The sequence below is a fragment of the Onychomys torridus genome, chromosome 8 (assembly GCF_903995425.1).
Source record: "Onychomys torridus chromosome 8, mOncTor1.1, whole genome shotgun sequence".
In the NCBI taxonomy this organism is placed as follows: domain Eukaryota; kingdom Metazoa; phylum Chordata; class Mammalia; order Rodentia; family Cricetidae; genus Onychomys; species Onychomys torridus.
In genome coordinates this window covers 66,871,763-66,888,408 of record NC_050450.1, presented here as the reverse complement: position 1 = coordinate 66,888,408, position 16,646 = coordinate 66,871,763, and the positions used below count along the sequence as shown (strand labels likewise).

General features: G+C 43.0%; 1 protein-coding gene across 1 annotated transcript in view; it reads left to right on the top strand.

Annotated features, from left to right (window-relative positions):
- Positions 1–15,772, top strand: part of Nlk (nemo like kinase) — a 62,763-nt gene extending 46,991 nt beyond the window's left edge. Inside the window, exons 6-10 of the mRNA XM_036196926.1 lie at positions 1,231–1,332; positions 7,860–7,946; positions 9,861–10,059; positions 10,898–10,991; positions 13,949–15,772. Coding sequence (XP_036052819.1) covers positions 1,231–1,332; positions 7,860–7,946; positions 9,861–10,059; positions 10,898–10,991; positions 13,949–14,003 — 537 coding nt within the window. The 3' untranslated portion in view covers positions 14,004–15,772. The remainder of the gene's footprint in view (positions 1–1,230; positions 1,333–7,859; positions 7,947–9,860; positions 10,060–10,897; positions 10,992–13,948) is intronic.
- Positions 15,773–16,646: the final 874 nt, after the last annotated feature.

The window sequence follows — 16,646 nt, the reverse complement described above, 5'->3', positions numbered from 1 at the left end:
ATAGAGTCAGAACAATTTCAGAACTGGAGAAAACTGGTGAGGTGGTTTGCTACCTGCAAAGACTTGTTTACAGGGAGGCTGCTGTCAGCCTCCTTTATTGTGTCCAACTGGATAAATGTGGCATCATAGTTTCCTAAGTTCCACATTTTTCTGCCAGTGTAAGAGGTTTCTAGAATGTAAGAGGTATGCACTAGTCCAAACATTGAGTGCTTAGCTTTTATTTCAGGTGTGAACGTTTTGGATGTTTATTGTATCACATGTATCTGATGTGTAGATTAGCCCCTTGATGAGCTTGAATCCATTTGAAACATTAAAATCTACTCATTAACTGTTTGAAAAGAACAGTCATGGGGCTGGAGATGGCTCAGTGGTTAAGAGCACTGGCTGCTCTTCCAGAGGACCCAGGTTCAATTCCTAGCACCCACATGACAGACATCTCACAATTGTTTGTAATTCTAGTTCCAGAGGATCTGACACCTTCACACCAATGCACATAAAACAAATTTAAATAAATTATTTAGAAAAAAAAAAAAAAGAACAGTCATTAGCCACTGTCCGCAAAGATAAATGCTATATAGTTTTAAAACAGTAGGGCATACAGTAGACTCAAGTTACTCTAGTGTTAGAACACTGTCCAGCTTTCCATGGAATGTAGCTCAACTGGCCTCAAACTCACAATCCTCCTGTCTTAGCCTCTCAAGTGGCAGAATTATAGGTATGTACCACCAAAGCTGATTAAAAAGAAAAAGAAAAAAGAAAAGAAAGGGACAGAAAGTGAAAGAAAGGGTTCTTCTTTTGTTTTGGTTTTTTTTGTTTGTTTGTTTTTCAAGACAGGGCTTTTCTGTATGACTTTGGAGCCTGTCCTGGAACTCACTCTGTAGACCAGGCTGGCCTCGAACTCACAGAGATCCGCCTGCCTCTGCCTCCCGAGTGCTGGGATTAAAGGTGTGCGCCACCACCGCTCAGCTAAAAAAAGGCTCTTATCAGAGCTTATTTGAAGGTTCGTGGTTCTAAGGTATAAAAAATAAATAAATAAATAAATAAATAAAATGGGGTTGGGGATTTAGCTCAGTGGTAGAGCACTCACCTAGCAAGTGCAAGGCCCTGGGTTCCATCCTCTGCTCAAAAACAAAAACAAAAAACATGGCATTTATTTTAAGGCTGGAACTTAAGTCTAATGAAGTTGTTTCTGTGAGCTGCTGTTAACCTGTGTTTCATGTTCCCTTGCAGTTGGATTTGATCACAGATCTGTTGGGCACGCCATCCCTGGAAGCAATGAGGACGGCTTGTGAAGGTGCCAAGGCACACATACTCAGGGGTCCTCATAAACAGGTAAAGAGGTAAAGAGGGGAGCAGTCTGTCTCTGGTGGCCAGCTGTAAGGGAAGGTCTTCTATTCCAAAGATGTTGCTTGTAGGTAACAGACGCACATATGTACATCAACACATGTACACAGAGATGGTCTACAAGTAAGACCTCTGTTATGTGGATATGACCATAAATAGAAAACGGCTTATGGCCATGCCGAGTACCATAGGAGAAGAGCATGTTTTTATCGCATCATTGCTTATTGACCTCTTGGTGGTCTCCTGGTTTATCAGTATGTGGGAAGAAAGCTTTGGCCTCAGTGTGTGTTAGTCAAGATACCCTTTCCAGATACTGAGCTCAAATAACTGGTATCTCTGCCTTGCAAGGATGTAAAGCACTTGCTGTTGTACTCATACCACTAGCATCAAATCAGACCCAAGTGTGGCGAGAAGTATAGTTCTTACTAATCAATATCTCTTGCAGCCAGCCAAATCACTGCTGAGAAGCCGGGTGGTTTCTGTCTGCACTCTTGATTAAGCAGTATTTTCTGCCAGCACTTTCCTAATCCCCTCTAGAGAAAACAGCTTAGTGATGTGAAGAGTGAGTGAAGGGAATGCTCTTCCTAGGAAATACGCAGAACCAATAAGGCTTAAGCCAGACAAGCCAAGGCTAGTTTCCCCCGAATTGCCTTGGTTTCTTTTAAATTGGGCATTTAGGCCATCTGGTAAATTGTTTAGGTGAACTGATTGGCCGGCCGAAAGACAAACTGAGTTTGCTATTCTTCCCCTGAAATTGCCCACCAGACATTTGATCAAGGCTTTACCCTCCATTTCATTTCTCTCTGTGTAACCCCAGGGACTCCTGTGTGCACAGGTGCACAGGTAGTAAGGTCAAGTGTTCTCTAACACTAGCTCAAGCCAGTAAATAGGGAAGGATAGGTACTTATGTTTATTTTAATTCATATTTGTTTATTTGTGTTTGAGGCAGGATTTCACCCTGTAGCCCTGGCTTATCTCTAGCTCACTGTGCAGATCAACTTGCCTCAAGCTCACAGCAGGTCATCTGGCCATGCTTGTATTTAAAGAGCCTCCTTATGGGTACAGTTTTTGGTTGCATTTTGTTCAGACTAGAAATAACTTGAGGTCCTGACATCATTAGAGGAATGCAGTAGCTTCTTCAAAGATTTATTTTATTTAATTACGTCTATGTGTCTGTGGATGTGAGCACATGATTGCAGGAAGCTTGAGGCAGACACCCCTGGAGCTGAAGTCACTAGCAATTGTGAACCACCCATCCTAGGTTCTGGGAACTGAATTCAGGTCGTCTGCAAGAACAGTACTTACTCTTAATCAACAAGCCATCTCTCAAGCCCTTGGGAATTCAGTAACTATAACCAAGAGGAGGCTCTATATTTCAGTAGAAGCTAACAAGATCTGTTATGCTATTTATTGGCCAGCATCAGGAACATTAAACTAATTCATTAGTGTCTTGTAGTAAATATATCCTTCATAGAATAATTTCCCTCCTGTATTGACCTCATCAGTTTAATAAGTCTGCCTGGCCAAAGAGAACCAGTCATGAAATGTGAAGAACAAACATCCTGGTATTGCTCGCCCTTCCCTAAAGGTTCTGACTATTGCTAATGGCTGTCAGCTAGTTAGCCCTTCATCAAAGTGTTACTAACAACAGCCCAGAGGGCAGGCCTTTCTGAGATATTCCTAACATGTGAAATGTCTTACTGCACCAAAGTGCTGTGCACAACTTTGAGCATTCTGAGCAAATGAGTTAGTTTCTCATAAAAATTTTGAGCCCAGTGTCTGTAAAAGTCTAGAGCCCTCAACTGGATGTGGTGGCACATTCCTATAACCCAGCATTCAGGAAATGGATTGTGAGTGGAAACCAGCCTGAGATACCTCTCCACAACCCTGTCTCAAAAAAGGACTTTTAAATCCTAGATCTTTCAATTAAAAAAAAAAAATTATCATATTACTTTCTAAAACAAGAGAGGGAGGAAAAGAAAAATTTAAAGTTCTATTTTATTTTAAGTTAAATAAGCTCAAGTTAAATGAATTCTATCAGAATCCTTTCTTCTATATTTTCACATGACTGACCTCTTGGTGAGGGGTACCTCCTGAACGTTAAGGCTTTGCTCACCAGGTGGTCTGGGGGGAGCACCACAGCGGTGTTAGTCTTGACATCAGAATATTCAGATTGGTAGGGTGAGAGTTAAGAGACCTGCAGCCCAGAGGTGGTTGCACTTTCACATTCTAGAGTTGAAGCTTTAAGAGCGAGGCTTCAGCAGTGCTGGGAGCTTCTCTCGGGCCGGTAGGTTTGCACAGTGGATGCTGTAGCTGCTGTATGCAACTGACTGTAGCTAAATGGTTCTATTTTTCCCCTCCAGCATAGGAATTGGCTTTGATCTGCATTTGCTAGTTGACCTGAGTTCTGAGTGAAGTTCACAGGCTCTTGAAGCTCCTTGTATAGGTCTTTCCCCCTCCTCTTGCCCCTCCAGCTCCACTCATGATACACAGTCACTCATTAGCATGCTAGCAGCTTCACTGAAGCTGTCGCTATCCGTGACCTGACTTCTCACAGCTGAGGTTAGAAGACACAACTGCAGACAAGCTTATTCGGGATGTAGATAACTGTGGATGGTTTTCACAACATTTTCTCCCTGTTCTTTTAGTTTTTGGTTCCTTGTTTTTCATTTTGTGGATTTTCTTACGTTGTTATTTGAGTTTTGTTTTGTCTGAGTTTTTTGAAATAGAGTCTGGCCTCCTCTTGTGCCTCTCCAGTGCTGGGATTATTGGTTTATGTACCCTGCTTCAAAAATTAGTTTGGTCCCCAGGATACAATGTGTAGCTTGTGTAGTTTTATAGGTTTGGGTCTTCCACAGAATACCTGGTGTTTAGTTGACTCAGGGCTTGGCTTGGGGTATGCAAGCTCAGTTTCTTTTTCCCTGGGCTGTATTGAAGAATGCAGGCTATGGTGTCAGTCTCGGGCTTACCACATTACACAGCAGGTTGAATGGTGTCCCATGAGTTGTACAATGCTATTTGTAGCACATTGTATAAGGATCTAGTAACTCATTCTATGACCTTGGGCAAATTATTTAACCTCTGTGAGCCTCAGTTTCATTCTTCAATAAAATAGGGATAAAACTAGTTTCTCTGGCTGGTAAGAATGGGTCATTGGGTAGCATACTGGCCTCCAACCCTGCTGGCCTGCTTTCAGTCTCCAGAACCCATATGGTGGAAAGAGAAAACTCACTCCTAAAAGTTGTTCCCTAGCATCTGCACAATATGCTTTGGCACCAGCACCCACCCGCACACCTACACACACAAAGTAATAATAAAATTAGTGCCCTCCCACATCAGTCAACAATCAAGAAAATGCCACAGACATCTACAGGCTAGTCTGATGGAGACAACTCCTCAGTTGAACCTCTTTCTTCTCCGGTGTTTGTAATTGACAACCAACATTAGCCATCACACTAAGCTTTTGTTTTTTTAATCACACTAAGCTTTTAAGTAGTTCTTATTTAGACTCTTTTTACTAATTACTCCAAGCTAAGGAAAAATTAGTTATTTTGTTAGTAGTAATTTCTAGCAGTAATTAGAAGTTTGCTATGAATATGTTCTGAGACTTGTCATAAATACTTTTTATATTCTACTCATAAAAACACTGTTATTATCGCTATTAATTCTTTTGTTCAAGGAAGATGAAGGATTGCAGAAATTAGATAATAATGTTTTAGGTTATAAGCCTGATTCTGAAAATTAAGTCAGTCAGTCAGTCAGGAAGTCTGTCTGTCTGTCTGTCTGTCTGCCTGCCTTCCTTCCTTGTTTCTAAAGTAAAAGTGGTTTATTCATGACACAGTACACAAGAGGCGAAGTATCTCTTATCATAGAGGGCACATCCAGCTCCCCAGAATGTTCATTTCTTTGGCATGAAGGAGAGAATGAAGGGAAAGCTAGGCAATGCTAACCAAGGCAGCTAAGATGGGGGATGGGTCTCTATTGTCATCTTCACAGGGAAAACTCAGGGGCCCATTAGTGGCAAGTTGACTCTCCATATTGTTAGGTGGGGGCACAGGTCAGGCCACTTGTGGGTGTTCCACTCTGCCAGGCCCTTCAGCTGTCTCCACCACACAAGTACAGTGTTACCCTTGGTGTCTTGCTGAATGTAGTAGTACAGGGGCTTGCCATACTTCCTCTTGAATTCAGTACTAATTTTCAGCATGTCCACTTGGCTTCAGGTTACCATGATTCTAATCAGGACTTTGTTGCGATGCCCCTTGCCCTTCATGGAGTCATATAGCCAATTAGCGAAGTGTGGTAACTTGTTCTGAATGTACTTGACCAGGTTCAGGAAGGCATTTTCCAGGTCTCCTTTGGCCTCCCTTCTTGATGCTCTCCAGCATGTCATAAGGGCTGTAGTTCTTGTACCTTCCAAACATTTTCTAGAGGTGGCACACAATGGTGTTGGTCGTGATGCTCATCCACTTGGAAACATAGATTCCATTTGTCATCATCCCAGCATCGTAAAGCTCTCAAGCATCCTGGTCAATTAGTTTGTTGTCATTGACTGAACCGTCCCCTGCTCTTCTGCCCTTTGCAAGAGCAACCATCAGCTTGCAGAAGTTGCCAAATGTGTTGGAAATGATGTCCTTCTCCAGAGTGGTCTTGTATGTCTCCTAATACAGTCTGTTGATCATCTGCAGCTCCTGGTTGGTTCTTGAACACATGATCTGGATGAGGAAATCCTCAGTCAGTCCCCAGCCCCTTTACAGAGGCATCCAGTGCAGAAGTACTGGGGAGGTGTCTTCAGTAGGTCCAAAAATGACTGTCTCCAGGTGGCCAGATAAGGCTGACTTCAGTGCTGATAGGTGAAGGCAGTGTCTTGTCTATGTTTGTTGCTGTAGTTAGTCAGAATGTTGATGATGGTGACCTCATCAATTCATTTGGTCTTGACAGCCAACTCAAGGTTCAGAGTATCCCTCTCAACATCAAAGTTGGTGTAGGCTTTGGCTGACCCATAGGTACTTGGAGGTGTGGAGTGATCACCTGCTTGCACAGGATTTTGTAGACTTTTTCTTAACTAAGCGTGGTGTTGCTAATCTGTAATCCCAGCACTTGGAGGTTGAAGCAGGAGATCTATAGACATAGCAGGCTAAAAAAATGAGTGGCCAGCTTTCTTATTCTAAATGATAAAGTAAGGGAGAATGGGTTGGGTGTGTTGGGCCTGGCCATCTCATTGCCTGTTTAGGGATTTAGACTATGAATCTATCCTGAGAGTTGAAGAATGGTTCACTACAAATCAGGGGTCCTTGGCAGGCAAAACTACTATATAGCATTTTTATTGTATGGTCTTTTTTACACCTCAGCATCTTAGCTTGGGAAAGCTTAGCTTAGCAGACACAGTCCTGTCTCCTGCAGGGACCACACCTGACATTCAACAGGCTCAAAGGGTAATGGAGAGTTGGTTCTGGTAAGGTTTCTTTATGTACATCCTGATATCCAGTGTGCACCGTGTATCCTCAGTTAATGTGCTGACTCAATCACAGGCCCTTTGGTGCCAGCCAAAGTCTAAACCTTTTGATAGTTGGATGGAACTAAAGGAACACCTGCCAAGGACACTTGTACAGCCAGGCAAAAGCCACCGTAGCAAGAGCAGACCCGTGAGGATGTGGTCTAAGCTTTTTATCTTTCTCCCTCCTTAAGCACGTTTTATTGGACAGTTCTCATCTGTCACCATGTTTGTGCCCTGACCTGTTGTGCTGCGGGGAGTCAGTGAGAACTGGCCCTTCTGAAGACTGGCAATGGGGTGAAAGCAGTCCCTTTGAGTCTAAACTTGTTTGTACTCACTCATCTTTTTCTCACCTTTTTTTGTTTTTGTACATTTTGGTTTTTTGTTTTCTTTTTCTTTAAGATTTATTTATTTATGTATACAGTGTTCTATCTGCATGTATGCCTGCAGACCAGAAGAGGGCGCCAGATCTCATTACAGATGGTTTTCAGCCACCATGTGGTTGCTGGGAATTGAACTCAGGACCTCTGGAAGAACAAGCAGTGCTCTTAACCTCTGAGCCATCTCTCCAGCCCTGGTTTTTGTTTTTTGTTTTTTTGTTTTTTCAAAACAAAGTTTCTCTGTGTAGCTTTGGAGCCTGTCCTGGAACTCAATCTTTAGACCAGGCTGGCCTTGAACTCACAGAGATCCGCCTGCCTCTGCCTCCCCAGTGCTGGGATTAAAGGCGTGTGCCACCATGCTGGCTTTTTTTTTTTTTTTTTTTTTAAAGCTGTTCTGAGACAGGGTTTTACTGTGTACCGCTGGCTGGCTTGACAGTCACTCTGTGGACCAGGCTGGCCTCAAACTCACAGAGAGATCCACCTACCTCTGCCTCCTGAGTGCTGGGGTGAAAGGTGTGTGCCAGCACACCTGGCTCACAACATCTCTTTGAGCTGGCTGACTTTTTGCTATCAGTTGACTATATTCCATATCCACATATAATACCTGAAAGCCTAACTGCTTGAATTCCTTCCCCTTTTCACAGCCATCTCTTCCTGTGCTCTACACCCTGTCCAGCCAGGCCACACATGAAGCTGTTCACCTGCTTTGCAGGATGTTGGTCTTTGATCCAGTAAGTAGTGTTCACGTTTATATTTTTTTATTTCTGTTCCTTTGTGCTTGAATGTTGTGCCTGCATCTATATCTGTGCACATGTGTGCCTGATGATCCCAAGGTCAGAACAGGGAATCAGATCCCCTGAACTGGAATTATAGATGTTTGTGGGCTACCATGTGGGTGCTAGAGTCTGAATCCTGGTCAGATGCTAGAGCAACAAGTACTCTTAATTGCTAAGCCATTGCTCCAGCCCTATTTTAAAATAGTATTCTAAGAAGCATCCTGGCTTTGACTGGACTGGCAGTGTAAATAATGATTGGAAGGACAGACTTTGGCCCTTTTTTATGTTACCCATACTAACTCATTACACGGACATTGAGTATTGATGCTTAGATTTAAGCAAAACTTAGGGAAAGATCTAGAAGACATTACTATTCTTATGATCTTGGACTTGACACCAAATTAAATCGGGTTGGGGATGTTAATTGTTTGAAAAATCACCCATTGTATAGCATTCAGAAATATTTACTCTTTGGGTTGAGGCTGTGACTTTTCTCAACCTCCTTTCTGGACTTGACTCTTCAGGACATGTACTACAAACTGCATTGTGATGTCTGTTTATTTGTTCATTCATTCAAAGATTAGTTGTTATTCATATCTGTGCCAGTAATTATTGTCAACAAAGATTCAAATGGAAACATTTAAAAACAAAATGTACTTGATAAGATACAAAGAAATCACTAAATACAAAATACAATAGGTATTTAAAGAAATTTTTTTAAAAACCACAAAATTATGAATAGTAAGGTTACCTAGGTCTGTGGTAAGAAGAGAACATCTTTCTCATGTAATAATCAGATCCACATAACTATCTGCAGACAGGACCACAAGAAAAATTAGGGGGCTGGATGTGGTTGCACATGCCTTTAATTTCCAGCACTTTGCAGGAAGATCTCTGTGGGTTCAAGGCTAGCCTGATAAGAATTCCAGGACAGGCAGGTCTTTGTCAGAGAGAGTCAGAAATTAGGGGCAAAAATAGTTGGGTTTGAACCAGGCATGATGATGTATACCTATAAACCCAGCTTCACTTGCAGGGTGAAGTTGGGGTGTTAAGGTCCTCTTTAGCCACAGGGTGAGTTTAACGCCACCTTACATGAGACCTTGAGCTAGTGAGATGATGTAGCTGTGGCCTTAGGAACCTGAAAACCTGAGGTTGTGTGAAGGGCAGCGCATCCTAGAATCAGGGCAGGGTGTCATTTTCACTCTCCCGTTGAGCCCATCCTTGAGTCCCGTAAGATCCACTTCCCCTTCAGAATCCACTGAACACTGACGATGGGTGATTTTTTTCTTCAACTTTTTTGCTGGAGTTGAAGGTTTATGGGTCAATAAGTCTGATACTCTGGTGTGTTAACTGTTCTGATTGAAAGGCCCCAAAGGCCAGGAGACAGGCTGCAGCTTCTGGTCTCAGCCTCGCATTCACGCTGCCCCCACTGTTAACCCTGCAGCTTTTGGGTGTACTTTGCCCTGTCAATCTGTGTTCAGAGAGAATAGAAGTTCTAAGCAGCTTTCTAAAATTGCCAGCATGATCCTATCTCCTGTGCTGACTTCTTCAAAGTGCAGCCTGTTGTCTAAAGTGCAAAGCATATTTAAATGTCATGGTATCTGTCATTTGGGGCCCTGTGTACATCTGTTTCAAGGTAAGAGCTTTCCAGATTTTTAGTTGGCCGACATTTCAGAGTGACAGCTGTTATTCTAAGTCTACTCACTCTCCTGTCACCCAGCCCTAAATTCAGTTGTCCCCCCCTTTGCCCAGAATGTTCTATATATCAAGTACAAGCTGTGTAATATAACTCTGTCTTGGGAAAGATTCTACACGGACAGCCATGCTCATCTGTAGTGTTGATGTGCTGGTCTCTAAATTTGATTTCAGTCAAAAAGAATATCCGCTAAGGATGCCCTAGCCCACCCCTACCTAGATGAAGGGAGGCTGAGGTACCACACATGTATGTGTGAGTGCTGCTTCTCCACCTCGGCGGGAAGGGTCTATACCAGCGACTTTGAACCTGTCACCAACCCCAAATTTGATGACACCTTTGAGAAGAACCTCAGCTCTGTCCGACAGGTTAAAGGTGAGTGCCTTTTGACATCCAGACACAGTCACCGGTGACATCTTTGATTACACAGTGGAGATCCAGAGCCGGGGGCTTGCCAAAGCTGCCCGCCGTCTGTTTCAGCTTTGCATGTCTGTGAAAGCATGCGTGTGTGGAGAGAATGGCGAGTTAGCATGATTTCTACAGGAAGATTAGCCAGAGGCATGGAAACTGGGTTTCTATTCCGAGTCGTAATGCCTGTGGCTCAAAATATATTGTATCTATATTCACAGTGTCACTTCATTAAATAAAACATATTGAACTTCTTTATATAACATTTGACTTTTTTTTTTTCCCACAAAAGTAGAAGTCCGCTAGAGAGAATGGTGATGAGAAAGGGGAATTCGATAATTTACTCATAATGTTATGCTGAGAATCCTCACTGTGGTAGAGGTTGAGGTGATCTTGGGTTTAGAAGACTTCCCCTATAACACCACACACGCAGACTCTCCCGCTGGTGCAGGTTCCAGCCAGCTGTGCAGAGCCTGTGGGCAAGTTTTTGTTGGTTTTTAGAAACAACCATCATTTTGGCTTCAGAAAAGGAGAACTTGATTCGGACTGATAGGGGTGTGTGTGTGTGTGTGTGTGTGTGTGTGTGTGTGTGTGTGTGTGTGTGTGATTTAACTAACATAGCAGGCCGTTGTGTTCAGATGCTGGTGTGTGTGTGTGTGTGTGTGTGTGTGTGTGTGTGTGTGTGTGTGTGAGATTTAACTAACATAGCAGGCCGTTGTGTTCAGATGCTGGCTGCCTTAGCTGGGAATCCACACTTCCAGCCTGCGTTTGGCAACAGAGTGGACAGTGTTTGTTTTCTCCACAGAAATTATCCACCAGTTCATTTTGGAACAGCAGAAAGGAAACAGAGTGCCTCTCTGCATCAACCCGCAGTCTGCTGCCTTTAAGAGCTTTATTAGGTAATTATGTCTGTACAACTCTCATATCCCAGAATCAAAGGAACGGTGCTGTATTGTGTTTGTTACTCAGCATATTTTTGGTGTTAAGGGTTTTTTTTTTTTTAACTATTTATTTTCACGTGTGTATGTATGTGGGAGTCAGCTCTCTCTGCGTGAACTATGTGTACTCTGGGGATCAAACCTAGGTCATCAGGGCAAGCACTGTTTCTTGCTGAGCCATCTTGCCATCCCTATTTCTTTGTTGTTTTGTTTGTTTTTGTTTTGTTTGTTTTTTGAGGCAAGGTTTCTCTGTGTTACAGCTCTGGCTGTTCTGGTACAAGGTGTGTCCTCAAACTCACAGAGATCCACCTGCCTCTGCCTTCCAAGTGCTGGGGTTAAAGGTGTACCACCACTGCTTAGCTGTTTTTGTTTGTTTGTTTGTTTGTTTGTTTTAACAATACGGATTTTTAAAAGTTCAACAGAAGCTGGGCGTGGTATCACATGCCTGTCATCCCAGCACTTAAGAAGTGGAGTGAAGAAGGGAGTTCGAGGCCAGCCTGGGCTACATAGTGAGTTCAAGCCTGGGCTACATGAGACCATAGCTCAAAAAAAAAGTTCAGTAGGAAGATGATGTTATAAATGTCAGGAAGCCTCCTTCTGCATCCTGGGGCTGACTCCCAAGGTGAGGTTAGCAGTTTTGTTTTTTCCCAGAGAACTATGCTGCTCAGTTGTGGGGGCAGCTCACTGACTGAGGTATCACCTCCGTGCTGGCCCCTTCCTGTCTTCTTGATAACAGGGCCAAGGGTTCTCCGAGTGGCCTTGATCTTCATCATTTGTTTGTTTGGTCGGTTTGGTCTGGGTTTTCACCAGGTGATCCCAAGCTAGCCTTGTTCACATGATCCTCCTGCCTCAGCACTGTGATCCAGGCCTGACTCGCTCTTTGTTTATCGTGTTTACATGTTTTATCTTTGAGACAGTGTCTCATACCCTGTAGCCTGGGCAGTTCTCCTGTTCATCTTCCTGCCTTAGCCTCCCTAGTGAACAAGCCTAGGGTTGGATGGGTTGGTTGGGGGGTTGGGGGGCGGGCAAACAGTAGATGACTCCTATCTCAAGGAGCAGCTGGAGTGCTTGTCAGAGAGCTATGAGTGAACTTTGGATTCTAACAAGCTTCATTCTGGTTGTCTCTCTTCGCTTGTTTCCAGTGGAAAGACAGAATACACTTTAACCATGTGTGGAGATTTCAGTACTAGGCGTTGCTAGCTGGGTGGCAGTGGTGCACGCCTTTCATCCCAACGCTTGGGAGGCAGAGCCAGGCAAATCTCTGTGAGTTCAAGGCCAACCTGGTCTACAGTGTGAGTTCCAGGACAGGCTTCAAAGCTACACAGAGAAACCTTGCCTTGAAAAACCAAAAAAAGAAACAAACAAACAAAAACCTAGAGATTGCTAACCAGGAGAAGACACCTAAGTTCTAAAGAGCATAAAAGTGGCTTCGGAGGTGGGCAGTTAGGGGGTTTGAAGTAGCAAATTGGAAGAACCCTGTATGAACCAACAGAGAAAAAACAAGGAAGAAATTGAACTCAGAGGTCCCCTCCCCAGGAGCCTTTTTGGAGCAGGTCTGCATCCGCAGGACAAGTGAGGAGGAAATGTGCCAAGGTTGCCAGAAAGGCACAGAGAAACTTACAGAGAGCTTGAGGCCAGGCGGTGGTGGTGCACACCTTTCACCCCAACACTGGGGAGGCAGAGGCAGGTGGATCTCTGTGAGTTCGAGGCCAGCCTGGGCTACAAAGAGAGTTCCAGGAAAGGCGCAAAACTACACAGAGAAAACCTGTCTCAGAAAGAAAGAAAAAAAAAAACAAAAAACAGAGAGCTTGAGTGGACAGGGTCAGAAGCAGGACTGGAGGCTGCTGCCTGACGCTCCAACCTGCAGCGCCCTCCTGTGCCCGCTGTTGGCAAATCCGAATATGAAGGCAGGCAGCAAAGGAGACCTACAAGCAGCTCTGGCTCCAGTTTCATGACACAGGACAAAGGGTGGATTTGAGTTTGAGGCACCACCCCCACCCCCACCCCTGACCTGTCTCCCTCCTTTTCACCCTCTCCCTACTCTGTGCTTTTCCCACATTGAAGTAGGGCCTTCCCTGTCTTGAGGCTATTGGACCAAATCCAAGAATTGTGTATGAAATTAGTAAATCAGTTGTCTTTCATCCCTTCCATTTTTCCCACATAGAAAGATGGCGTTAACTTACATTTTTTACTTTTCTGTGTTTTTTCTTTTCTTTTTCCCCCTATTCTTTATTAAGGAAAAAATTTTCATTCATTTTACACACCAATCAAAGATCCCCCTCTTCCCTCCTTCCGCCCCCCTTTCTGTGGTTTTAAAGTACTTTGTTTAATATTTTCCCAGGAGAGTCAGTGGCCCAGGCAGTGAGGTGTTCCAGCGCCTTCCAGGTGCTGATCATTGTTCTCCTGAGCTCTAGGAGGGAAAGTGATTAGCATTCCTTTCTAATTAGCAACCTTAGACTCAGGAACTAAGGAGTACTAGGTCTGTGATAACAATTGCTGGACCCCGGCTCATCTAAACCAGGAATGTCCTGAGAGAAGGCCCTTCACATAGCTTCCCACCTGCTGACACTGTTGTGAGAGGTGCTTCTTAAGGGGACTTTCCTGATTGAATATGGGCAACGCTGTGTACCTTACATCATGAAGTAGGCTCCATGGAAAGCACTGCACATATATCTTCCACATTACTCTGAGGCAGATGGCAGGGTCCTTCCCACTCCCCACTAACTAACACTGCCCTCTCCTGTCCCTGTGTAAACCACTGAAGGTTACCGCCTCACTCTGGATGACAGATCTCTGAAGGGTTTGCAACCAACTCCATGTAGAATGTAAAGCAACAGAAACAAAGATGCAGCAGTGAGCGGAGCTGCCCTCTCACCCTCTGAGGTGCCGCTGATTCTGGGGTCTCCCTTTTCTTGCAGTTCCACCGTCGCTCAGCCGTCTGAGATGCCGCCCTCTCCTCTGGTGTGGGAGTGACAGTGGAGGACACTGTACTACTGAAGATGTAATGTAGCTTTCACTGGAGTCTGGGATTTGCAATTCTGGAGGGTTAATCATGCTTGTACTGTAATTTTACTAATGAAGTTTTAAATTAACAACCACTACTTGTATGATATGAATAATATTTAGAAATGTTACTAGACTTTTAATCTTGTAAAGTGGTTGTGCTTTTAGAAGAAGAAAAAATATTTTACCCAGAGCTGCACATGGCTAAAGAATCAGTGCAGCTGCCATGGCTCGCCTCAGAACAAACGAGAACTGAACCAAATTTGGGCGTTTGGGGTTTATGTTTTGTTTTCTTTTCTTTTTTTAATGAAGTGAGATTGTTCACATGTACACACACACACACACACACACACACACACACACACGCAGAGGACAGTCATACATTTTGATATTTGAGCCATTCCTAAAGATTAAGGGTTTTCTAAAACTGAAGAGTCTAGAAAGCTTGCCTGCGACCAATCATGGAGCCACGTGAGCTGATCGTGGCTGCACGTGGGGGAGGGGCGGGAGGGGCATGTCACCTAATGACCAAGCCCTATAACTGGCTTCTCATTAGAGCCGTGATGCTGGTGTGTGCTGTCTGAACTCCAATGTCGTACGTAGAGAGACTGAATCTGACTAGGAGAGACTAACCCTGTTTTCCTTACCCAGTATAAATATATATAAATATATATATATTTAATCTATTTTTATTAGAAGTTTTTCTGCTCTTTCTTACATAAAAAAACAAAAAAGACCCAAGCATGCATCTTTCATGTGTGTAAATAATTCATTTCTGGGCTAATTTCAAAAGAATCCCAACACTGCTGTATAGAGAGAGCTAGCTTGCACATTTTAGTCTGTGAAATTCTGTGAGACTTTTCCTGCACTGGACAGTGAAAAATAATAAATAAAAGACAAAAAGAAATTTAAAAAAAAAAATTAAAGCCACAAAGGCACATAGGGAATCATGTCAAATGTGTTTGTGTCCTTAGGCAAAGCTGTGGGAGTCCTGAAATGTCACAGTAGTAAATAGCTTATTACTTTCTGACAAATTCTTTTTCCTGCTGGAACACTGAACTCTGTGCATATGTAAATAGAACACCAATCGAAGGCCTCTACCTCCTGGAGTTACACAACTTGGCTTGTTTACCTCCACACGCTGATGATGACTATTTTTTTTTAAGTTCAATGTGGAGACTTGAAACTTGAATGTCCCTTCCAACTTTTATATTAAAAATAAAAAGACAAGAAAATGGAAGAGCGTTTTTCACCTGTACAACGAGTACTAATGGATCGTCTTAAAACTGGTCTAGGAAAAAGCTTGGTGTGTGTTATGGACAATTAACTGTTAAAGTTATTGTAAGTTATCTGTATTTAGCAGAGTATTTTCATCTTGAGTGATCTGAGCTGAATTTGAAGACTATTAAGTTATGTTTGGAAGTTTTAACTTCAATGAAGTAATTATTTGCTGTGAAAGAAACAAACATTGAATTACTAAACAAAGATGGTGCAATATCTTTGTTTTTGTTTTTGTTTTTGTTTTTTTTTATGAGGCTCCTGAGAATCAACCCAACTGAAGCATTTCAATTCACTTGAATGAGAAACGTGTTTAGTATCAAAAGAGCCCGAGAAGACACTGGTATGAAAGGTACAATCTCAGAGGTTGGTCAGTTACCGTGGCACACTTTCTGGTCACTTTGTACAATGTAGATTTGAAGTACAGTGGTGAAAACATTAAATGTGACATTTAAAAATGATACGTCGCTGTTTTATTTCCACCCTCCCTCTGTTTCTCTTCAGTACAGCCTCGTCCTGACTTTGCAAAGTCTGGAGACACGTGCTTCCATCTCCACTCTTATCTTTGAGGACATTATTTGTTTGTTTGTAATTCTTCCCAGAAACTTAAGATTCCCAAAAATGTGTCAGAAGCTCAGTTTAATGACACCAGAGATAGCGTGATATAAATATGTACAGTATGGATGTCTTGTTTTCCTGTGGGATCTTCCACTACTATATTGGTGTTGAACACATTAAATAAAAGTCAGTTGCTATGCCAGGCGGTGGTGGTGCATGCCTTTAGTCCCAGCACTTGGGAGGCAGAGGCAGGCGGACTTCTGTGAGTTCAAGGCCAGCCTGGTCTACAGAGCGAGATCCAGGAAAGGCACCAAAACTACACAGAGAAATCCTGTCTTGAAAAGAACCAATAAATAAATAAGTAGATAGATAAATAGATTAGATTAGATAGATAGATAGATAGATAGATAGATAGATAGATAGATAAAAATAAAAGTTGGTTGCTGTGGGAAGACACACGACCTTCTCTCCTCCTTAACCCTGTCTTGAAAAAAACCAATAAATAAGTAAATGAATGAATGAATGAATAAATAAATAAATAAAAATAAAAGTTGGTTGCTGTGGGAAGACACGTGACCTTCCCTCCTCCTTTCTGTCCCCAGAAGCCCTAGTCACTAAGGAGGAAGTCAGGCCTTTGTGGCAGTGTAGTTCAGACCAGAAACCAGACTGCCTGACTTTCCCAAATGTGTCCTGAGGCTGGACAAAATAATATGTATTATCTTTTTGCCCATGCTGCCCTTGAACTAAGTGTGAAACCAAAGATTACTCTCTCACCCC